The 25,393-nt window shown below is 38.2% G+C and overlaps 1 protein-coding gene across 4 annotated transcripts in view; it reads left to right on the forward strand.

Moving 5' to 3' along the window:
• Nucleotides 1-24,779, forward strand: part of BMPR2 (bone morphogenetic protein receptor type 2) — a 104,186-nt gene extending 79,407 nt beyond the window's left edge. For 2 of the 4 annotated variants that reach the window (XM_027636384.1, XM_027636383.1), the window contains 10 exons: nucleotides 1,654-1,764; nucleotides 2,207-2,298; nucleotides 4,333-4,563; nucleotides 8,505-8,619; nucleotides 10,246-10,406; nucleotides 12,143-12,290; nucleotides 13,233-13,369; nucleotides 17,023-17,195; nucleotides 18,227-19,500; nucleotides 21,215-24,779. In XM_027636384.1, coding sequence (XP_027492185.1) covers nucleotides 1,654-1,764; nucleotides 2,207-2,298; nucleotides 4,333-4,563; nucleotides 8,505-8,619; nucleotides 10,246-10,406; nucleotides 12,143-12,290; nucleotides 13,233-13,369; nucleotides 17,023-17,195; nucleotides 18,227-19,500; nucleotides 21,215-21,471 — 2,699 coding nt within the window. In that variant the 3' untranslated portion in view covers nucleotides 21,472-24,779. Of the gene's footprint in view, nucleotides 1-1,653; nucleotides 1,765-2,206; nucleotides 2,299-4,332; nucleotides 4,564-8,504; nucleotides 8,620-10,245; nucleotides 10,407-12,142; nucleotides 12,291-13,232; nucleotides 13,370-17,022; nucleotides 17,196-18,226; nucleotides 19,501-20,881; nucleotides 20,963-21,214 lie in introns of all 4 variants that reach the window. The other 2 variants (XM_027636387.1, XM_027636385.1) reach the window with 2 other exon arrangements.
• Nucleotides 24,780-25,393: the final 614 nt, after the last annotated feature.

Genomic DNA, 25,393 nt, shown 5'->3' on the forward strand with positions numbered 1-25,393 from the left:
TTATGATGTTGTGTTTTTTAATATATATGTATGTGTATGCTTTGAATTCATAATTTAGGTGACAGTTGTAATGTGAATCTTCCTCGCAGTGGAAGTCAGAGCTCTTATTCCACATTACAGTGCACTGTGGCGATAACTTACTTTCTTAGTGAACCAAAACCAGTAGTGATGGTATTTCTTTTGACAGAACAAATTTAAATTTGATGGTGTTGTGATTATCACAAGCTCCTTTTATTTAAATGGTGTATCAGATACGAGCTGCATGTTGTTTTTGATAGGTGATTTTTCACATACTTCTGTCACAGCTGAAAATGTCTCTGGTATTCTGTTTTATCAGCTTTTTATTATTTTCCCTTGGCATTATGGTTATGTAAGAATGGAAGTTGTTTTCTTTTAAATTTGCTTTCTCTTCTTATCTAGCTCTCTTGTGTCTGTCCACACTGGGAGTTTGAATAAGTGAATCATGTTTAATTTCTTTTAAATGCAATACAAAAAAAGGGAAGTTATCAGTTTATTCAGCTAGTGTAGACTGGGATAAACTGTATTTCAGTCTCACCTAAAAGTTTATCCAGTGTTTAAGTCTTGAGTGCATTTTGTATTTTGTGGTTTTAGCATAGTTAGGTCTCATTACAGTCTTTTAAGGAGTACTTTTTGCAATATATAAGACAAGTTTAAACATAGTTCCAAAACTTGGCTTTGAAGCCAAAGTAAATGAGGTCTTGTAGGGCCACATTCCAGCGATTCTAACATCAGAAGAGTATCTGCACTAATAAATTGTTATATTAAAGGGGCTGGATTTTTGTGTGTCTGCAAAAAGCCAGACTGGGGTCTGACATGGGGAAGCATTAAGCTCACTGTTAAAGATGCTAACAAATCTTTTTATGTAATCTTTTTTCCCCGCTGAGGGGAAAAAAACCACAAACCCAAAAAACCCCAAACCTGAAAAAGCAAGATACATTTTGACAACAAATCAAATGCTATTTCAAAAAAGGCTCAATAAAACTAATTATTTAATTTTATTGAGTGTTTTATTTTTTCAGGTTTTCTGATACTCTGCTATAGTCAGTGGAGATACCTCTGTCTTTTTGTGAATTGAGGAGTGAGAATTATGCCAAAAATTAGCTGAGCACTGACATAAATCAAAACCCCAACATATTTTGAAATATTTGCATAAGTGGACTTATGTATGTTGTATATATTTGAATGCAAAACATTCAGTATTCATCACATTTGCAGCACAATTAGCAAACTCTTTTGAGATTTTCATCCTGGGAAAAACAATTAAAAAGCCTTGTAAAGGTTACAAACTTGATTCCTACCAGGAAACTGGATTAAGGCACAGATAGCAGAGCAGGACTGCATCAACTGGGCCTTGTATGGCTGGGCTGAACTTTGCCAGATCAAAATTCACTTTCTGCTGTCGGTGCCTCTCTATACAGGGCAAGGGAAGACTGGGAAAAGCTGTTGATGAATGTGCTCAGCTGTGTTTGATCAGCTCTTTTGCCATCCCTAGATTTTGAGAAGAAAAACAGTTTAGTGTATTGTCTTACAGTGTACATTTTTCCCCCTCACTGTTGTAATAACAATTACATGTTTATAGTGTTGATTCTTTCGAATTTACAATTAAAGAGTCCTCCTCTTGTTTACTTTCAGATTCTTCTCATTCTTTTCATCGAGATGAGACTATTGTTATTGCCCTGGCATCTGTGTCTGTACTGGCTGTTTTGATTGTTGCTCTGTTCTTTGGATACAGGATGCTTGCAGGTAGGGATTGACAGTCTTTTGATTTTGTGTTTTTCAGTTGTTCTTTTGGCTATTTCTCAAAGTTATACTTATGTCTTCTGTTCTCCCCAGTCCCTATTATATGCTTGTACATAATGCTCCCCTTTCTCCTCTCTGACACTTTATGGTGATATCCCTTTCATAACAGTTCAGAAGGATTTATGATTTGTCCAAGCTGGCATTTTGGGACTCATTTTTCTTCCACAAATCATCTGCTCAACGCAGCTTAAGTGAGGTGGTGAACATGCTTTATAGTTATTGCCAGTGACTTTGAGTTTTAGCAGATATCTGTAGTATATTTAGTACTTGTTATGTCCTTGCCTACAATATGTATTTCTGCCAAGTCCCAGGTAAGTTGTATTGTTTTCATTTGGAGCATGTCAAAAAGGAAACTATCTGATTTGCTTCTCTCCCTCTTCCCCAGGAGATCGCAAACAAGGTTTGCACAGTATGAACATGATGGAGGCAGCAGCATCAGAGCCCTCATTGGATCTGGATAATCTAAAGTTGTTAGAGGTAAATGTTCAACTCAGTTTTTAATCTTCATTTTCTTTCAATATAACACTTGTGGTCATATCATCTTCCAGATATAGTTACAGAAATGAATGTATCAGTGCTCCTGTAATGTTTTCTTCACAGTTTAAAGAAGAAATAAAAAGAAAAAAAAGGGTTCCTGCAGTTATATTATTTTGTCTGATTTTGTTAGTAATATTGTTGGAATTAGCTAGAACATGTTCTGCCTCAAGAACAAAAGAGAAGCACTGGGAGGTAATTGGAATGTGCTGTATTTCAGCCTTGCATCAAAAGATCCATCTTTTTGCTTGACACCACTTGCTCTAAGTACAGTATCATACTGTAGTCATTTGGAATTCTTTAGTAACGTTATTGGAATATCGAATGTACTGTAGATAAGGCAGTATATTTCAGTAGTGGTGCATTTATGTATAGTCATTCTTCACTGTGGGGTACAGTCTGTCTCCACGGCAACTAGAGGCCAACCAGAACTCTCTACTCAGCTTGGTGTTAGATGTATCATCACAAAACTGCAAAATGCTGTGCTTCCAGTTGGAATGCTTGATAGAACATATGGAATTTTAAAAAACTTTTAGCCAGAAATAACTGAGTAGAATGACTGAGATGCAGAGAGTGGTACTTTCTTCTTTTTCCCGGTAGAAACCACACCTAGAGATGCAGACTGCAGACATGCAGTGTGGGCTGTGCTAATGGTGACATCACACTAATCAACAAAGAAGCTTCAGTGCCTTCTGCCCACGAAAAAGTATTTGAGGCAGAGCTTACAAGAGTTTAACAATGTGTGTTGTAGAAGTGTGCAAAGCCCCACATGAGAGTACTCGTACTGATATGCAGTCTCTTGGAGAAAGCAGTTACTTCATTGATAGAGAGATCTGCTGTGGGGTCTTCTGTCCTGTTTCTTGTATCTGAAGGAGCTGACTCCTCACCCCCAGTCATAGGGTGTTGCAGGACAAATGTCTTTATCTGTGCTTGCCTTTTGACTCTGTGGGTAGAACACGTTCCAGGTTTGTACCTGGAAGTGACTTGCTGCTGCTTTGCAATCCACTGATGTGAAAGGACTGAGAAACAAAAAGTCTCTCCCTTAAATACTTTCTTGTTGAAAACTTTCCTATTAGACAATTTTATCATTTTTAGAAACATTACTTTTGTTATCCGTTCTGTTTTCCATTCCTCCTCCATTTGTAAGAAGTATTTAAAAAGTATTTAAACTTAAAAAGTAGAAAGATGGTTCATGAAATCCTTAAAGTTCCATGTTATAGATATTCTTGAAAAATATTTTAATTCAATAGGTGCTTAAATTCTTATGTAGTTAAAATCTTTTGAGCTTTAGAAATTAGGACTTTTCCTGAAGGTGGTGCTGCATTTTGGTTTAGGGCAGAGATTGCATCTTTCTTCTTCAGTTGCCATGGAGATGGGAAAGGCCATTCTGTGAAGACTGTCTAGCATAGTGGGAGCTAGAATAAAGATTCACAGGTAGCCAGGAATTAATTGTTCCCGTCTGTTAAAACCTGTTTACCTCTTTTGGTATCTATTTTGCACTATAAATGTGTATTTTGTTATTCCTAACCTAAAAGGCACAGCTTATAAACTGTCCTAAACCTAAAATGTTTACCTTGATGTCTGTGATCTCTGGAGTGAAATAAAATTGATCACATAAAAGCTATAAATGTTTAGTAGGCAAAAGTTTAATAAAAGAATTAACATCACAATAGACATGTATTTTATTGATTCTGTATATAAAATTGCTGAATAGATTGTTTATTATATATTTACTGGTTATTTAGACTAGGTCATTTAGCAAGACCTACACTGGCCTGTGCTGAGGTTTCCAGCTTCAAAATAGCTTTTATGACAGCATTCTAATTCTGGTTTTCACTACAAAATATTTACCATCTTCACTATTTTTTTATAGCACAAGTCAGTATAAAAGTTGGCATACAATTTTTGTGGAGTGAAAACTTGGGGTTTGTCTTCATCTATTATTTAGTGAACTGATTATTGACATTTTTTTTGCAGTTGATTGGCCGGGGACGATATGGAGCAGTGTATAAAGGTTCCCTGGATGAACGTCCAGTTGCTGTGAAAGTATTTTCTTTTGCTAATCGTCAGAATTTTGTCAATGAGAGGAACATTTACAGGATTCCACTGATGGAACACGATAACATCGCCCGCTTCATTGTGGGGGATGAGAGATTCACTGCCGACGGCCGTATGGAATATTTATTGGTGATGGAATATTACCCCAATGTAAGTGCCTCAAAGGAATCAATTGGCTTGGTTTAGAATCCTAAGAATAGCAGCATAAAAAGGATGTACTTAAGTTTTTGTCAGTGCTTTTCATTGCCCTTTCTTGCACAGTAATGTAAAAATAATCCATATAAATTACAATTTTAATGAACCTTAATGTGGTTTACTGTAATAGTCTTTAAGATTTCTCAGTTAGTGCTACCAAACGTAGTCTTACAAATTCTTAGCTGTAGTATTTGGTCTTGGTTACGGTGCAGGTTTTTTAGTCAATTCCGTCCTTACTCAAGGACAGAATTTGGAGAGTTGTTTTTACTTAAAAATAATTTCATAAATTTAGAACTTTTTAATATTAAGACATTTTCTCTCTCTTATGGTAGTTAATGACTTCAGTAGCTGCAAATAGTGGATTTTTTTTACAGTGAAATGTAATAGATCCAGTATTTTTGTCAAACTAGTTTGTGGTACCATAAATCATGTTGCCTTTTTATTCTGTTATCTGCTGTACAGCTTTCTGTGGCATACTGTATTTATTTTTCTGTACCATATACTGATGATGTAGGACAAGTCCTAAGAAGGCAGCCTTACTTTCCAGAACCATATCTTCAAATCTCCTTAGCTAACTGAATGCTTACATCCCTTGAATTCATTGAGTTCCTAATGCTCTGTGTGTGTGTGTGTGTGTACACACAGAAACAAAAATATTTTGAAAACACACAGTATAAATCATCAAATGTAATGTATGTGGGGGTTATGTATATGAAAATGCAAAAAAATTATGTTTTGCAATTTATCTTGGGGCTTTTTTGCCTTTGTGTGGGAAAGAACTGTAGTTATTCAGTAAACCATTTTTTTAATGAGCTTTTTGCTCTCAAGTAAGCCAACTCCTATTGTATTTCCTCCAGGGTGTAAAGGTGATGGCTGAAGCCTGCTCTGTTATGGCAACAGTAGGACAAAAGCTGCCTACTTGAGTAGCAAGAAGGAGCAGAACAGTGATAAGTAGCAGTAGTGATGACCTGTCTTAGGGTTTTTAGGCTCTGCCTATAGTTCTGTTGAAAGTTAAATACACACGTTTAAATACATACCTAAATATGGGTATGTATTTACACACACACACATTTATATATTATATACAAATTTAAGGCAGCATAGCACAAACATATAAAGAGTATCTTAACTGAAACTTTTAAGTGAGAACACACTTGATCATGTCAGGTTGTAAGAGACAGGCATCTAAGGAGATTGCAGAGACTAGAAATGACCATAAGAAAGGTCAGTTTTGCCTGTACCAGATGGATGGTGGCAAAACACATCAGCTCTGGCAGAACAGGCTAATTTTCAAGTAATTGAGTTTAGTGAAATCAAGTGAATATTCTGCTCCTGGGAGGGTATAGCATAACTGTCTTCACAGGTGATCTGGTTTTGCTGTTTCTTGAACGAAAGGATTTTTAGGTGAAATGTACTTTGGTTGAAAATCATGTCTCATTGCTTATATGAACAGGATCTGATTAAATGCACAGATGAGGCTTATGACATCATGTTATCAGATTTTTTCTCAATATGGTATTAAGAACAGCAAGATTAGTCTAAAATCAATCCACTGGTTGTTTGGAAGTCATTGGAAAAAGTGCACAGCAGGTGTAATTAATGCACAGTGTGATCCTTAATTCAGGGAGCAGATGTTCTGCTGTATGTGGAGTTAACAGCAGAGAAGGAAGCCTGCTGTGGCAGCCTTACTAAAAGGGAATTGCAACGTTCAAACTGGAACCATAAATCTGATTTCAAAAAGGACTAACCAATACAAGATGTGCAGGTGAAATATTCTCCACCCAAAACGTCATTCCCCATCAAAATACTTTCCTTCTTGGAAATAAGAACACACAAACCAGAACATTTTCACACAGAAAATTGTTCTTGATGGTGCCTTGGTGAAAGCAAGACAGATAGGTTTGACCCAGATTGCATCATTATCCAAACATGCCTTCAGACCAAAGGAAGCAGGCAAGCAAGTAAGGAAACATAGGTGTATTTATCAGTCAGCAGGCTGTTCTGGTGGTACTCTGACATGTGGTAGGTGAATAAGAAAGCTGAGAGGGATGACATAGTAGGAAATAGGTAATAGCCACAGAATTATTGCCCTGGTAGTCAGACACTGATGTCCTTTTAGAACAACAGAAAAATTGTTGTAAAACACAAATAGAATCTTTTGAGTGTTCAAAGCATCGATTTTATCAATAGTTAGAATCAGAACAAATGTGCCCATTTTAACATGTAACTCATGACTCTGACAATTACAAATATATCTCTCTCAAAAATCTTGACTAAAATTTTCCTGATTGTCATTTATATTGAACTGAACTAAAAACATAAAATCACAGCCCTCAGCTAGCTTAAAAATTATCTGGTGGCTAACAGGCTCTGCAGCAAGAAAGATCTTGAAGCTAGTTTGAGATCTTTATGTAGTGAGTATTTCCCAGTCACACCATGACAACAATCCTGCAGCCTCTCTTAGAATGGGCTGGAACCTCAACCTGCTGAGCAAGAAAGTCTGTTACTGCACCCGAGTTGCTGACAGTTGGAGGCTAATCAAAGTGCTTGTATTTCTTAAAAAACTTTAAAGAGTAAGAAAAAATGAGAAGTTCTTTTAACTCATTTCTAAGTGAATTCTTAGGATTTTTATGTGTTACAGAATCTATTTGAATTTCATTTATTTAAAAAGAATATATATACTTGTGCAAACCGGTATGAGTGACATTTGGTCTGTGTTGTCACCGAGGAGGTTGTTGATTTAAGGCTTCCTTGTTCTGCACAGACTAAGTCCGAAAAGGTGTAAGACTCTTGTGATTCTATTAAGGAGTGTCAACAATTTGGTTTTACTTTGGCACTGGATTAAAAAAATGTCTAATATTTTGGTCACTTTAAATCCTGGTGTCTGTGTGTCTCCATCTGAACTGTGCATGCATTACCTACCTGAATGTCGACTTCAAACAGATTGAAATGCCACATACCAAATTTTTATGAACCAAATGTTAAAGAAACTAATTTTGCAATAACATGTATTTAGTTGCAGCTGTAATGTGACACATTGATGCATCTTTGAGATTACAGATTTTAAATAGGCAAAATCAGGGTAGTTTGTAGTTATAAAAATATCCTAATAAATATGCAGAGATAACTGGATGACTTGTTCTTCATGAATAAGGATTTAGTTTATTTAAACTGAGTATATTGTCACTGGGGACTGTGCATAAGAACCTCTCAAAGTTGTTGTAGTTTGCAGAGTCTGGCTCTTGTTTTGGATTGCAGTCTCAGTTTCTAGAATATCTCAGTATTCTAATTCACACCCTTCCTTCTGGTTTTCTTGGAGATTTCACGACAAACTACTAGAAAATCCCCCATTTTACACATGTAACTTCTCTTTCAAGAAGAGGGGAACATGACATTCTTTTTTTCATGTTTCTTCAGTACATGTGAAGTCATTCCTATTCTGAGTTACCTTAGGGGTTTTTTTGTTTGAATACATAAATAGATTATAGCTGGGCCAGTGAGAGATGTTGAGTATTCTGTAAGTGCCCACATATGTATGTGGGTCTAAAGCCCACATAACCCAGGCTGTTATGTCTTCAGTTACCTTTCTTTTGTTCTGCAACAAGATTTTTATAATTAATTATTTCTAAGGCAATCCCTGTTATTTTGTGGGAAAATTTCTATTCCACTTTAGATAAACCAAATGGCAGCACTAGAAATTAGTGCAACTTTGGTCCAGTCACGGGTTTTAGAATATGTGAGTAAACACAGAAGCAGTTGCAGGTTTATACCGTTCAGGAGCAATGGATAAAACTGACCTTCCTAAAGATTTTAAGGTATTCAACTGAACAATGATCTTAATCCATGTTTGTTTTGATCTTAATCCACTTGTTTTGTTTTTGGTTGGGTTTTTTTAGGGTTCTCTGTGCAAATATCTGAGTCTCCACACGAGTGACTGGGTGAGCTCTTGTCGCTTGGCACACTCCATAACTAGGGGCCTGGCGTACCTGCACACGGAGCTGCCTCGAGGAGGTAAGGCCAGGAAGGGATTCCAAGATCTTCCAAGGTACTCTTATTTCTGTCTGGTAGTAGATTCCCGCCTTTCTTTTTTTCTCTGTGACAGTACAGAGATTAGGAAATGATGAATGCCAGTAGGGACTGCTCAGAACTTCTGGTATGTTCTTTGCTTCTGAACAACCCCGCGTCGTGGGCTCTGTCTGTGATGCTCCTATGAAAACAGGAGTGAGAGAGCTAGGAGAGCCCCAGAGAGAGGCAAGAGGAGGAGGCAGAGCTGTGCAGTGCTGCTGTATCATGGCAACAGATTACTGAAGACCTGAAGCACTGGCTGTCTGTCTAGCAGAGGGCAAACAGATGGGGTGTTGCGTTTGTTTTTGCAGTTCAGACACAGATCACCAAAGCAATTTTTAGTTTGTATGTGAACTGTATACACAAGGAGAAATAATTATGTCTTCTAACTCCACTGAAGTTTTATTTATCATGTCTTGATTACTGTCTAAGGGTTTGGCCCTAGCCTTTGCTGTGTACAAACGATGTACTGGACTTCTGGTGTTTTATTAGAGTACTGGATGTGACAGTGTATTGATTTGTATCTTTGTATCTGATGCATGCTTCAGCCAACATTTCAGCAGCTGAAGTGTCATGATTATAAAGCAGAGATTCTGAGATCTGTGATCTATCGGGCTGCAGAATATGTCCTGGCAATTAAGCTCTTTGGCAGTAAATAAAAGGATAGTTTCATTGAATCTACATTAAGGTGCTAGTGGTTTGTTTAAAATTCCAAACCATATATCTCAAATGTTAAGCATCAGCTCTAGCAAAGAACGACAACTGAAGATGCTGCTAGAAGTGCAAGCCTGAAAATACCTAAATCAGTATTCCTATGTGACATTGAAACTGCAGCTATCATCTTAAATTCATCATTTCAAAATGTGCAGACACGTGTGTCCATTAGCAGCCAAAAAATGTGTAAGCCTTCCCTCAGAAAGAAGAGACAGCCATAGTCTGTGAATGCTAGAGAGAAATTCATGGAGTAGAATGAATTCCACAGTAAAATGAGTTCTATAGTGCTAGCTGCTTTACTGACAAAATAAACTGCATATAAACTAGGAACAACTGAGATTATTCTTTTGAAAAGATCAGATCCCATGCAAGGTGAACATGTTCAGACTCTGTTCAGGAATAATTTTGTCTACATGTCTTCTGAATAGGTGCCAATGCCAATTCCCATCATAATGTAAATAGTTGGTGCCCTGTTTGACACAGGAGTGTGGATATGAGAGAGAGTATTTGAAATGGCTTTTAGGGCTGTGGCAGCAGGTCTGTGCTTAAGTACACAAGGTCTCCACTGCCAAAATAATGCTGAAATATCCCTTGGAAAGAAAATCATTGGCAAACAGTAGAACTGTATCTAGCAGTAGCCTAATACATTATGTAGGTATGGTGAAACTCTGAATGCCAGTTGGTTTTCTATGGATTGCATACTCTGGAGCTCATTGTAAAGAAACCAAAATGTTAGCTTTCTAAAATATAGGTTGATTCTCAATTTATAATAGCTGAGCAGACATAATCTGGTTCTCTCATTTTGCCAAACAGTAGAATTGCTCAAATAGTAATGAGCACTTTCATTTGTCCAAATAGACCATTACAAACCTGCGATATCCCATCGTGACTTGAACAGCCGCAATGTCCTGGTAAAGAACGATGGAACATGTGTAATTAGTGATTTTGGACTCTCAATGAAGTTAACTGGAAACAGACTAGTACGACCAGGTGAGGAAGATAATGCAGCCATTAGTGAGGTAAGTATAAATGAAGATAAACCGGTGCATAAAAGAGCAAATTAGTATGGAAGTAACACCGAGAAAGAGTTATTTCTGTTGCTACAAGGTGAATGTTCAGGTGGTACAGTTTCTGTAAGAGGGAGTTGCTGCAGTGTAGGTGAGAAGTGACTGAGATCTCCATAGGAAGAAACTGGTTTTATTCTCAAAACACGCAGACAAACGTAGCATTTTGAAAGGCGATAGGTTGGCAGCCCGGGAGACTGAAGTTTCTGTGTGAGATACAAGAAGACATAAGGTAGGTTTGGTTGCCATGTTCTTTGCAGTGATGTGGTACAGGTCCCTTCAGTCTTGTACTGCAAGGGTTAACTGAAGACCAAACATCCTTTGGTGGTTTTGGTGTTAATTTTTGCAGAATGGTGACATAGCACATTCTACATCCTACAATGATTTCTCGGGGTGTCATCTGCAATTTTCTGGACTTTAAATGGATACATCTGTGTTAGAATGAGTACATGGAGACATGGACCAATTGAAAAGAACAGGGTCAGAAAAACCAGGGGGTGCTTGAAAGAGTACCTTATGGGAAAAAATAAAAGAATGAAGGTTGTTTAGGGAAGACAGAGACAGGTCTTCAAGTATGTAAACAACTGCTACAAAGGGAAAGGAATAAACTGTTTGCATTCAGGACAAGAGATAATGGGATTATATTGCAGGAGGGAAAATTCAGGTTAGTTACCAAGAAACCCTTTCTAATCTGTGGAAGGCAGCCAGGGTCTGGAATGGACTGCTAAGGAAGGCTGTATAGAATTTGCATCATTTTATGAATTTAAGGAACAGATTGGGAAAACATCTGTTAGGAGTGGGTTATAATGGATTCTAGGCAGAAAGAAGAAACTGATTTCTTAAGCTTTCCTTTTTATGATGCTGTGACTCAGAGAGTGGGGGAGTTTTTTGTTGTTGTTTTCTTTTTGTATAATATAAATATACTTGACATCCAATACGGGCTATGGAAATACAGTGAGGCTGTTTTAAACACAATGAAAGTCCCTAATGGTTCAGTAAATTTGTCTGTGCTTTTACAGAAAACCTTTACATTTCATTCAAAGAGTATGTTTTGCAGTGCTAATCACCTTCCCTTAGAAAGCAAGTGCTAAATTGATAGTACCTAGTTCACATGTGCTCCTTTTAGATCTCCCCTTACTGAACAAAGAAACAGGGAAAGTGCTGTTAAAATGGAGCTGTAGGGAGCAGTCCTGTGACAAAACACTCTTGTACTAGTACTGATGAGTGAGTGCTCTAATCTATCTAACATATGTCCTAGTGAAAATTAATAGAGTCTTACAAGGCTGTTAATAACCTTTGACTGTGGAAGGTTAGGGTAGAGCCTTGGTGACAGTTCAGGAAAAAGAGTACAAGTTTCCTCTTCAGTAGCACCCTCTTCCATTATGATACATACCTTGATGTTTAACAGAGTAATTCCAGGGGGGAAAAAACATTTCTGAGAACATTAAATAAAGGACAAAGTTATTTTGTTCTGGTACATACAAAAAAGTGACAAAGTAGGGCAAGGGTTTTGTTATGACTAGGCTGCTGGTAAGAGTCTAGAAGCTGAGGACATTGATTAGAAGAGAACTCCATTTTCCATAACTATAGAAAACACCAAACAAAATAGGGTATTAAAAAATAAATCTCCACAATAAATTAAATTTGGAAATTACTTCCTGATGTGAAGCTTTGATTTGATGTTTTCTCAGGTCGGCACGATCCGCTATATGGCCCCAGAAGTGCTTGAAGGAGCAGTGAACTTGAGGGACTGTGAATCTGCTTTGAAACAAGTGGATATGTACGCGCTAGGCCTTATCTACTGGGAGATCTTCATGAGATGTACAGACCTCTTCCCAGGTAACTAAAAGAACTGGGAAAAGCGTAATAGGTAGAAAGCAGTACCAGCAACCAAAGCTACTCCTTAGCCAGAGCTTTTGAAAGTGAAGAGGGGAGTTACTTTTCTCAGTTGCTTCTGCCATTAAGTCGGTGCCATCTAGTGTTCGCAGTGGTGGTTGTCAGCGCAGTGTGTTTGAGGGTGAGGCATGGTTCCTGCTGGGAGACTTGGAATTACCTGTTTAAGCAGTTTGCAGGCCTCGTGGTAAGGGCAATTTGAGCATTATTATTATTGTCCAGAGCTTAAATACACTGAGAGTTAATCTGGTGGGAAAGGCGGTACTTCCAGTTGTTAGAACCGATAAAAGTGTTTTTCAGACTTTTCCCATGAAAGAATGTGTGGAAAAACAGTGTGATTTAATGTAGTCTTTAGTCAGTTGTACTTTTATTTATGATAGTGACATGAAAATGCAGGGAAATCTTCCAAACCTGTAACACGAAACAAAAGGAAGTAGACTTATAAAATTTAACAACGAGGTTGTGCCACACCCACCATCCTCTTTCCAAGCAAGACCATATAGAGTGAATCTAAAATGCAGCATTCTTTCTGTAGTCAAACAGATGCACTTTATGTGCAGAGGCTTGTAATCTTGCTGGGCTTCCTCACAAATAAGTACATGAATATAATCAGTCAGTGGTGTTTCATGGAAAGTAGGTGTCATCCTCAGGCTCCAAGACATTCTGAATGTGCCACTCAGCCAGCAAAGTTTGAGGATGTTATCCTTGGAAAGGTTGCTGAACAGCACATAATTCATTTGCAGTTAATTCAGATTTTTTTTGTAGAGAAAGTAGGGAACATCTTGTTAGACAGCAATTTCGATGATACCTTTCATCACCTGAAAGCCTTTGCTTTGCCTTTTAATCTGATTGATTTTTTCCCCCCCTCTTTCTTTCTTTTGCTAACAGGGGAATCTGTGCCAGAGTACCAGATGGCTTTCCAGACTGAAGTCGGAAACCATCCCACTTTTGAAGATATGCAAGTCTTGGTGTCTAGAGAGAAGCAAAGACCAAAATTCCCAGAAGCGTGGAAGGAGAACAGTTTGGTGAGATAGAATATTTGCAAAGAAACAGTGATTTAATCAGCTTTAGGGTGTACTTATTTCTTAAAAGCAATTTTTTATTTCTTTTTTAATGTTTGATAGTGTTTAAGGATTGGGAGCTGTTTCTGTCTGGACTTCTTAAATATGGAATTCAGTTTTTAAAAAGCCATTGACATGAAAACTAGATTTCTTTTCAGGAAAAATACTATTATTATTATTACTATTATTGGATGCTGCAGTGTGATACCCAGCAGATAACTTCTTATATTAATTGTTAGACACTATCTGTAGTACTATATGTGAAGTGCCCATGTGTTCTCTGGATGCTAGATGAGAAACATGAAGGCAGTTTTTGCCTTTTGACATCTTATAAACTAATAAAACCATAAAATAGTTGGCAAAATTGCCAGTATACTGTTCCAAAACTAAAATCTGTAAACATTGTAATAAACTTTTTCTGAACTTGTATAGTCCTCAGAATTTGCAGAGGCTATAGCTTCCAGCAATCATTTCATTAGAACTACATTAAAAATTTTATATGGCTTCATTTGATCTGCAATTTTTGTTTTCAAGACCATAAAGTAGTAATGTTGTTTGTTGTTTTGAATAAGTTTAGCTATGGCTTAGAGCCTTGCTTGCTGCTGCAGGCCAACAAGTTACAGCAAGTCAGCTGAACTCTGGTGAGTCTGTGTGCTTGCTTTCCTCTGCAGCAAAGGTGAGGTAATGCTAATCCCCTTAGCTTAGAGGGGGCTGTTTGTCTTTTATGACAAGGGAAGTGAAATGGACCTGATCCATGGTAACTTGTTTAAGCTAATACAACTTGATTGAGAGTATGGAAATTACATATTTGACTCTTTCTTAAAAAGATACTTCCATTTATTCCCTTAGTGAAATCATGCCCTGCAATCTTCAGAGGCTTTGCTAGTTGATAAGTGTGTAGCTGCTGTGCAGACAGCGAGGAGCCTGAGGGCTCACCTGTGCTGATGCTTGTAAATATGTACAGAACCGTTTTCAGAGAGGAGCCTAGCCTCCAGTGGTGCACTGCAGTAAAACATGTTGGAACTGCGTCGGGAGCTTCAGAGAGGGGTTCTTTAATAACACAGTTTTGACTAGCCAGTCTCGGGGGCAGGGGAGCGAAGAGAAAAAAATGGAATCCACACCCAAAGGATATAGGAAATCAAACAACAACTGTTTTAACTATAGCCACGTTGGCAAATACAGTGTTGGAAGAACCAAGCTTGACAGCTGTTTCTGAAGACAGTTAAAACTAAAACAGTTCAAGAAGGTCTGTTCTGTTTTGCAGACTACTATTTTAAATGTTAGTTACGTTCTAACAAGCTGATAGACTCCAGCATTATTAGATGATCCCCATATTTAAACTGCCTGACACACTTTGTGTTGTTACTATTTTTTTTTTAAAAAAATCAAAATTATGATGATTATAACTCCAGCTCTAAGGATTGATCTACATCATTGCTTTAAGAGAAAAGAAGAATAAATAATTTGTAGTTCTCTCGTGTATCAAACAATTTCTTCCACCCTATGCCAGTCTAGGATAATATCTGAATGAGCACTCTAGAGGAGGTAATGTAGAAAACTAAGCTCCAGATAACCTCACCCTGGACCCAGGTCCTAACCTCCTGTATCTAATGCATGGGGAAAAAGAATTTTTTCTGTTGTTTAAAACTGTGCTGACATGTTGGGTTATAGCACTTTCATGCAAATTCATATATTAAAGAAACGTATTGGTCCTTTTCATTTGAGAAAAAAAAATAAAAAGCAACGTTTTATTTTTTAGGTCACATAATTAAGGCACTCAAAAGATGTGGAATGCTGTATTTGTGGTTATATATGCAGTCTCAGTCTACTTCTTGCACTATATGTGTTATGTTACAGACCTTGATTAGCAGTATTGTTTTTCACAGTGTAAATCAACAATCTGAGCAGATGGTGTGTGTAAAATAATTCAAGGGCTATAAACTATGTTGAGACATTACAGCATTCTTATCTCACTTACCAAAGTGGGATCTGAGCTTGACTTCAAAGGTCAGCACTGAAGGATATTAAGAGAATAATAGAATAATGCAGATTTCTGGTCCCTTCTATTTTTTTGATGAATGCTAGAACTTCTAAATAGTGCATTTTGGTATAGTGGTCTTTGAACCTGAAATTAATAGAAAACACATTGTGGTAAATGTGAAGCTCTAGAAGTTCAGTTTTGTTAACTATCTATACAGTCATTATTATGTTCCTTTCATGATCCTTACAACATCAAAAGAAAAGGGTCTGCCAGAGGAAATACAATTTTAAATTAAGCACTGGTTGAATTTACTGCTGGTGAAACCTGTAGCGGAGAATCTTGCAAAGAGACGAGGCAGGAGATTAGAGTGTCCACTGACTTAAATATTTAGTCTAAATTGTGACAAAATCGAGTCCTAAAAGCTGAATTGAAGGCATTTTATTGTGGGAGAGAAAACAGATCCAGGTCCTTGTGCCTGCAGGTGCTTTTAGACTCATGTCCCTCAGCTAAGGGGAGGGTGGTTGCTTAGCTCCTCTGTGATCTGCTGTGGGAAGGGAGATAAAAGGTTTGCTTGTGGGGGAGCTCATCCCCACCAGTGCAGCCGTGGCTGCATCACTAAGCAGCAGTGACTTGCCAGATGCAGGTGGTGCCAGGAGCCCGCTCGGTGGGTGAGGAGCTCTTGGCTCACATGCAGAGCCAGTCCAGGCTTTCACTGCCAGAAGGGCACAAGGCAGTTCTGGCACAGAGGCAGCCAGCAGGACCCACTGAATGCCATAGTGCCCAGCTGGGATTATGCACAGTCCTTGGCACTGGAGAGGTTAAAGCTTGGCTGTAGATGTGAGATGTTCTGGCAAACCAGGTCCTCTTCATGGGCCATAGATTGGCAGCAGGGGCCCATAAATGTCTGCCTGGCTTTTGTACTCCCGATGCAGTGGAAGAAGAATTGTTCAGTGCTCATAATTTCAGTTGTTTCCTCTCCAGTTCTCTGAGCATATGGCAGCATGTTTTGGAGGTCTTGAGCTCTAATCCTGACTGTACAGTTCATCCCACAGTGTGATGCCAGGAATGTGTGTTTCTGTTTCTCCATCTGTAAAACAAGTGCAGCAATAATCTCCTCCCGTGGCGCAGACAAATTCACTGATACTTCTGAGGCATTTGGATGCTACAGTGGTGAACAGAGGAAGAAAAGCACAATGAAATGGGCACGGCTGTGTTATTTGCATACAGTGCAGGGGAGCAAGGCAGTGACCATTAGCAGAACTGTGAGGGTAACAATGACAGCATTTCCAGAATATCAGAAATCCTTAGTACACAGCCCTCATAAGGCAAGGAGAATAAGCTGAGCATGCATATCTCAGAGGGCTGGCTGAAGGTTGTATGGACATTAGTGAATGGAGCTTTTTCTAAATAATTGTCTTCCAGTTGATGTGTGTGTGTGAGGTATGATAATACTAGTCATGCATATTGCAGTTATTAGGTTAAACTAGCTTTGAATGAAATCGTGTGTCTTCTGTTTCTCTTTCATACCAGCTTGTGACTGTTTTCATGCATGCAGAGTGCTGCCATAAAACAGTAAATTAGAAGCACAATATAAAGGGGAAATAATTTAAGATAAAGGGTTTTTGTCTTCTGGCAGGCTGTGAGGTCACTTAAAGAAACGATTGAAGACTGCTGGGATCAAGATGCTGAAGCTCGACTAACAGCACAGTGTGCTGAGGAGAGAATGGCAGAACTCATGATGATCTGGGAGAGGAATAAATCAGTTAGTCCAACAGTCAACCCTATGTCAACTGCCATGCAAAATGAGCGGTAAGAAGAGAACGCATTTGGGTTTAGTCAGCAGCAAATGCCCAATGCAGTGCTCAGCTTGCTCCAGGAGGGAAGCTACAGCTTGCTGCTGGCTTAACATTTCTGCACTTGTGACGTAGGGGTGTGTTACGTGAGCTAGTCTACATGTGGGTACTGTGTGACATGGTCCTGATTGCTTGTGTTCTTAAGATCTCTGTATGTGTCCTTGGAATTCAGGCACCTTTTATCGCAACAACTGTACTTCTCACAGAGGGGCCTCTTAAACCGAGCTTAGGCAAACTGTCTCAGCAGGCTTGCAACGATATGGAGTGATGAAGGGAATTGTCTTTAAGGACACTTGCTAAATGATGCGTAAAACTTCTGTTTAAAGTGTTCTGCTAAAAACTGAATTCGCAGTCAGTTTGAGTTCAGGAAATTACAGAGTCTCAAACCTGCAGTTTTTCAATTAAAGAACCACAGGGCCATTGTTTAAGGCATCATTATTCTGACCCCAGGGAGAAAAGTGCTGTATGTTCTCTGCTTATATATGATCCACAGGGAGCAAGAATTTGCAGAACTGACATTAGTGCTTAATAGTACGTGCTAGAAATCTGGATTTGAGAGAGGAGTAATGTTGCTGTATATTGCAGCATTTATTGTCATGGAAAAAAATTATGTTCAAATCGTAGAGTATCTAAATGGTTAAAATAGTAGAGTTTTCATGGCGTAGGACCTTTTGACTTCTTCCCAGCATTGCTTTCTTGGTCTTGTCTGTTGAGTTCTTGTTGACTCCTCTAGTGTCACTTCTCCGCATCTAGGGTGGTACCTTAGCAGTCAGCTAGACAAACGGCATATTGGACAAATAGAAGAAAATTACTGTTCTCTTAGTAAATAACATCCATGATGAAATTTTGACCTAATAAAACCAATTTTATGCTACCTGGGATTTTTCGAGGAAGTTACTGAAATATCATCTCTCTTAAATGAGAGGCTTTATAACTTGAGGTGATTTTTACATATATGATCTTAATATCCCTTATTTTTTCTTAAAGGAATCTGTCACATCATCGACGTGTATCAAAGATAAGGCCATACCCAGATTACTCTTCCTCTTCCTACATTGAAGATTCAATCCACCACACTGACAGCATAGTAAAGAACATTTCTTCTGAACATTCAATGTCCACTACACCATTGACTTCAGGAGAAAAGAATAGAAATTCCATTAACTACGAGCGGCAACAGGCACAAGCTCGCATTCCCAGTCCTGAGACAAGTGTCACCAGTCTGTCCACCAATACTACCACCACCAATACAACTGGCCTCACTCCTAGCACTGGCATGACCACCATATCCGAAATGCCTTACTCGGATGAAACAAACTTACATACTACAAATGTCATGCAGCCAGGTGGGCCCACCCCTGTTTGCCTGCAGCTAACAGAGGAGGACTTGGAGACAAATAAATTGGATCCAAAAGAAGTGGATAAGAACCTGAAAGAAAGCTCTGATGAGAATCTGATGGAACATTCACTTAAGCAGTTTAGTGGGCCAGATCCACTCAGCAGCACTAGTTCCAGCTTACTTTATCCACTGATAAAGCTTGCAGTAGAGGTGACAGGACAACAGGACTTCACACAAGCTGCCAATGGTCAAGCATGTTTGATTCCGGATGTCCCATCTGCTCAGGTCTATCCTCTACCCAAGCAACAGAACCTTCCGAAGAGGCCTACTAGCCTCCCTCTAAACACCAAAAATTCAACAAAGGAGCCACGCTTAAAATTTGGTGGCAAGCACAAATCAAACTTGAAGCAAGTGGAAACAGGCGTTGCCAAGATGAACACTATCAATGCTGCAGAACCTCACGTTGTGACAGTCACCATGAATGGAGTGGCTGGGAGAGGCCACGGCATAAACTCTCATGCTGGCACCACCCAGTATGCCAATGGCACGGTGCCGTCTGGCCAGACAACCAGCTCAGTAGCACAGAGGGCCCAGGAAATGCTTCAGAACCAGTTCAGTGGAGAGGATAGTCGGCTGAATATTAATTCAAGCCCTGATGAGCACGAACCCTTGTTGAGGCGGGAGCAGCAGGTTGGCCACGATGAAGGTGTTCTGGACCGCCTCGTAGACAGGAGGGAGCGACCGCTGGATAATGGCCGAACAAATGCCAATAACAACAACAGTAATCCGTGTCCAGACACAGCAACAACCAGTATCCAGAATGTAGTGAGAAATCCTGGGCAGACCCAGACTAGAAGAGCACAGAGGCCTAATTCGCTGGATCTGTCAGCTACAAATAGTTTGGATAGCAGTAGTATGCAGTGTAAGTGCCTACGGGACTTGAACAGTTTCTCTGACGCTTTTTTACTTAGTAACTATATATATCTGCTTGAATAGAAATTCCTTCCATCTCTCCTGTCCCTCCTCAAAGCCTACTTATTAAATCCTATATAAATTTAATCTCTGGGGTCAGCACAGTCGTTTTGATAAAGTCCTGTCTCCATCATTTCCAGCACATTAGATCACTATCTTCCTTCCACATACACAGAATAAATGTGTCCCTTTCTAATCCATCTACTCTTGACTGTAGGTTAACTTTTGTAATTCCTTGCAAGGCCTCTACCTTAGCAGCTGCAAATCATACTGAAAAAGCTTCCTATTCCTTTCTGCAGGGGCACATTATAGTTTTTTTCCCTTACTTTTCCCCATCCTCCTAGGAGTAGTCATCTCTAAGATGCATTGATTAAAATAATGTATTATAATAACTACTTATATACATCATTACTTTCAAAGCAATTGATTTTACTGTATTAGCCCAGATGAGCCCTTGATGAAGGGTCGGGTGTTGTCTTTTTTGTTATTTGAGCTCCAAAAATTATAGCAATTCTTCATCAGTTTACCATGTACATATTAAAAATTAATCAAAGTAGTTACAGAAGGAATGAATTTTAATAGACCACTTCAGAATAACTACCTTAAGATTTTTATGGCCAAATATCTAAGAGGTTACAATGGGACTCTCCTTTTTACAATAAGAATGTAATCATATAGTTACAGTTAAGTTAGGTCCCTCCTTTGTGTTTGACTTTGAGCTTGTGTGAGCTGTTGGAAAGGCCTCCTGCTGTACATTTTAAAGAGAATATATATTTCCAGAAGGCACATTAGCCTTTCAAAGGTGCTTGCAAATCTCTTGACTATGTTTAGACAGATGCTGTGATACCAGTGAAATAAACTGAGGTGCCAGCACCTTTGGAAATAAAAGATTTAAAACCAAACCAGAACATATCACATATCTTTCAAGAAATGTAGTTGAATATTCAGCAGTGGAATGTTTAAGCCTTCCTTTTAAGTAGGAAACCTTATTTTTACCTTAACACGTTGACATGATTTGAAATCTTATTGAGGTAAAGAAAAAAGGTGAATTTCTTTAATTGATGGTTAAGTTAAAAGAAAGGGTCGTATAAAGGTTTTTTTTAACAATCAGATTTTTACTGATGAAGTTTTATAACGATTAAAGTTGGGTTTGCAACCCAACATTCCAAATCCTGACTTCGGATCTTAACAGAGAATGGACCATTTTGTATTCAGGTGAAATGTTTTGCCAGGTGAAGTAGGATTAGGGGATCTGAAATTTAATTACGCTATTAGAATTCTAGCCTTTGCTGTCCTTTAGTAGCAACATTCTTTTGTACCTCCCATTACAGGTAATATAAGATACTATGATTGCAAAAGCCCCTCAAATGTCAAATGCTGATTCTCCTGTTTGATGCCAATGTGCGTTCCAGGTAACACAAATTACTTCACTGAAGTAATTTCTGACAGAGAACAGAACCTAACCCCTGTTTTAATGGCAGCTGTTGCAGTTGATATACCTGTCATGCCTCTGCCACACAGTTGCTTCTGTGTGATAAGATTTTGTTGTGTTTCACATAAGTGACAACCTTGGACTCCAATCTAATCTCACCTTCCTCATAAAACTGTTTTCTACTCTGGTTTTTTTTTGTTTTTTTGGTTTTTTTTCTTATCTTTTCCTTCAGTAGGTGACTCCTCACAGGATGGCAGATCGGGCTCAGGAGAAAAGATCAAGAAACGCGTGAAAACTCCGTACTCCCTGAAGCGGTGGCGCCCTTCAACGTGGGTCATCTCCACCGAGCCTCTGCACTGCGAGGTCAACAACAACAACAACGGCACTGACCAGGCAGCCCCCCCCAAATCCAGCACTGCCGTTTACCTTGCGGAAGGAGGCACTGCCACCACAATGGTATCTAAGGACGCAGGAGTGAACTGCCTGTGAAACACTTTAAAAGCCGACAAATGACCTTTTTTTTGCATTATTTGAAACAAACATGCAGAAGACGTTTTAAAAAAAACTGCTTTCTCCTCCTGTCAGCACCCCCTACCAAGGACTCGCTTTAAATAGATTTCAGCTATGCAGAAAAATTTTTAGCTTATGCTTCCATATTTTTTTATTTTGTTTTATTTTTTGAACGTTTTTGCACTTTTATTTAGTATCGCTAAAGTTAAGTCTGTCTGTTTTGACCACGGAATATATATATGTGTATCAAAAATGTGGTCGCAAAATATTTTTTTAAAAAAAAAGTAACAAAAAAAAGTATTGCTGATAATCAGTTTGGACCAGTTTCTTAAGGTCACTAAGATCATAAGCAGACTATAAGACAGGTTTGACTGCAGTGGTGTCTTGTAACCATGTTTTGATTTCTGTGCACAAGCTAGTCTGTATATTTCTATGTTACAAAGTGTATTCTCTTTTGAACCCCTTACTTTTCTTGTGTCATGTTGAAATGTGCAATAGTCTATAGTTCATGGTATGCTTTATTGAAAAGTGTGTTTCTAAAACTGCCACATGTTCCCATTTTTGTATCTGTTAATTTTTCCCTGACAGTTGAGCAGTCAGCCGGTCATGACAGTGAACTTTGCACATTGTAGCCAGCTTGAAGCAGCTGCCTATATCACATTGTGCTCAGAGGTCACAATGCATGAATTTTCCCCAACTTGAAAGGGCTTTTAAAAAGGAACGAAAAAAAAAATCTGAGCTCTGTACCTTTTCTTTGATCCTTCCAAATCAAAATGTGTTTCCTTTATAGTAGTAGATGCCAGCCTGTGAAGTTCTGAATAACAAAATGGTGAACAAATGTAAGGAAACAGTGTCAGCCATTTTTTCCGTTTTATTTTGTGTGCAGTTTTACCCCCTGTATTTATGTAAACCTTTATTTAGATCACTAATGATGTACATTGGAAAATACATTTTATTCAGAAATATTAATAACTGTTGTACTTAAAAGCTCGAGTGAAGATAGGTTGTGAACGTACTTTGTTTACACAGAGAAAAAAATCATGAATCTTACTGGCACAAAGCAGTTTTGTGATGAGTCAGAAATCTTGCCTGATTAACCTACCTACAGTCTGAGGTAAAATCAACCTAATTACCTATGCAGGTAGGTGCATCCTAATTGACTCTTGTTGCCAAGTTGAGTTGAAACTCGTCCTCCCTTCAGAGTTTTTAGAGAGCCCCTCATTCATCGTGTTAAAATTTATTGCATGCTTTTAAAATTCATGGGTGTTTGCAGGGGAGGGTTGGGGATTTTTTTCCCTCTGCGTAGTCCCTTCTTTCAGTTTGTATGCACATTGATTTTAGCTGTCAGTGAATGTATTATCTATTGAGATAAATTGTTTATTTCACCATCTCAAGTAAACCTTACCTCTTTTTTGGAATGATTGGTTTTACTGTCTACTGAAAGAAAATTAATTTCCTTATTAGTCAGGACCTCCTTCCACCTGAGAAATATTCTTTCTGATTGAAAACACTTCAGTAAAAACTATTAGATGAAAAAGACATCAGTCTTTGGTACCAAGTAAAGTTTTATCACTTTATCTGAAAACTAGTGATGTTCAAAGAAAGAAAATCAATTCAGTCAGCCTGCCAGATTCCTGTGGCAGCATGCTGGCAGCAAACAATTGCCTCCCTTACCCTGTCTCCTTTCAGATGACTGAAACAGATGCTCTCTGCTTTTAAGCTCATTTGTTTCCTTGCTGTTTTATTATTTTTTCCCCCTGAGGTAAACTTTGCCAACCTTGTTCTTCTATATCTGATGATACAAGTAGCCTAATACATGCCTTGCTGCATCTGATTCTTGCTGTTCCCCAAAATCCCTTGTTTGTGCTTGATTGCTATGATTTTCTCTTGTAACGCTTCTTAACATTTCTTAGATTCTCCTAGATATCTCCAAGAGATAGCTCTATAAATCCAGACTTTGATTAAGTGTAGTTGTAGAAATACAAGCCAAGAGGCACGTTTCAGGCTCCTGATGTTCTTTAAGCTCCAGTTCAAATAGTACCTCTCATCTCTGAGGCGTAATTATGTTATCCCCCTGTATAAATACACAGCTATATCTCCCCTCTTCAAAAATACAGCCTTCCTCTGGTTTGACTTTTAATTCACTCTCCGGCTTCCCATCTGCTGCAATCTCACATCCCAGATGTTGAAAAACTGCCAGTTGCTCAGCTGGGTTTCAAGACCTGAATCAGAATTTCTAGCATTCTCTTCATAATACTCACTGTGTTTTTTTTCTCTTCTGGCCTCCTTTGAGTCTCCATTTGAAGTACGCTGTGTTGTTTAGTGGTGAGCGCTGTATCATGTGTACTGAAGATTCTTCACTCCTTTCCCAGTGACTTTTGCTTTGCTTTGCATGTATCATCCATCAGCATTTCAGAATATGGGCTGAAAAGAGTATTTAGGACTCTCTTGTCTAACTCAAAACACTCTGGGGAGAGAAAAGTTACTTCTCTGACTGCTGCTTCTTTTTGCTAAGACAGATTTGCACCCGTCTTCTCTAGCCTTTCTTTGCAGGCCAAGCCTTTGTAAGAAATCCAGCTTTTTTGTGATCAATGCAATCAAAATCATTGTAATACCAGATGAAAGTGTTCTGCAGTTTTCCTTAAACATTCTTAAAGCAAACAATACTTTCCCCCCCCCCTTTTATCTATTCCTACTATTTGTACGCCTCTGAGATGAATTATTAGCAAGTATTGGCTTTGCAATCTACCGTGGATAAATATAATTTACAATGTGATAGAAAAATGTACTTTATCACAAAATACCCTATAGATTAAATAGAGGAAAAACTATTTATTTTTAAATGTCAGTCAAAACAAACTCTTAAACAGGTACCAAAATATTGTAATTCTGCACAGCTAGATGAGACCAGATTAGCAGTTTGGTTTTAATGCTTAATTTAGTAATGCCCTTTTTTTTTTTTTTCTCACAGCACATAATCCAATCTCCATAGAGTACTTTCTCTGTAAGTTAAATGATAATGGATTGTGTCTCATACCACAGGGAATCATCCTTAACCAAACAAAATACATGTAGGAGAGAGAATTCTACAGACCAAACACAGGGATGGTTGATAGATGTACTATAAACAAGGGAGACAAATGTGATTTATTTCCTTGTAGTTTTTGATTTTGTTTTTATTTGTTTGTGTTTTAAGACGAAAAATGGATAATGATAAAAGTTGATAATTTTCTATTAGTTTCTCATGCATATTGCAGACAAGATAAATATAGCAAACAAAAATAGAATGATAGTGTAAATACCTATGAATTGTGTCAAATAGGCAACAGTAGAATATTTGTTATGGTAATTTAAAACAGATAATTCAAGTAAAATGATAGAGCAAACATTTGTGATGTTTGTATATATAAGACAAAATCCAAAATCTTACTGGTTATAGAAAACGAAGCCAGAAGAGTTGCTTAGGTTAATGCATTGCCTCTTGTTCTGTTTCCTATAATAAAGATAGTCACCAACATAACATGGTTTTTAGAGTGTGAACTCTAATCATTTGACCAGACATGCCTCATAGTCAGGTCTATTTCCTACTAAATTGATATTTACAAGTCATGTTATTTCAACACTTCCCCTAAATTTGCTTTTAATGCTTAATAGCTTCATGTGCTAAACAGTTGGTATTAATGAGGCCTTTCGTGAAGCTCCAAGATGCACTGAAACCACACAGCTAAAACAAAGGGATTCCTAACTTAAAACTGTCTGATAGTGTCATAATTACAGTATTCTCAGAAACAAACAACATTTCCATTTGTGTTTTGCTTTCTTAGTGCTGCCCATTTGTGTCCTGTTTTCCTATAGAAAACTACCTAATTTTCAAAGGCAACACATTTTGATTTTTTCAGCG

This window comes from Corapipo altera, unplaced genomic scaffold (assembly GCF_003945725.1).
Source record: "Corapipo altera isolate COAL_440 unplaced genomic scaffold, ASM394572v1 45, whole genome shotgun sequence".
In the NCBI taxonomy this organism is placed as follows: Eukaryota; Metazoa; Chordata; class Aves; order Passeriformes; family Pipridae; genus Corapipo; species Corapipo altera.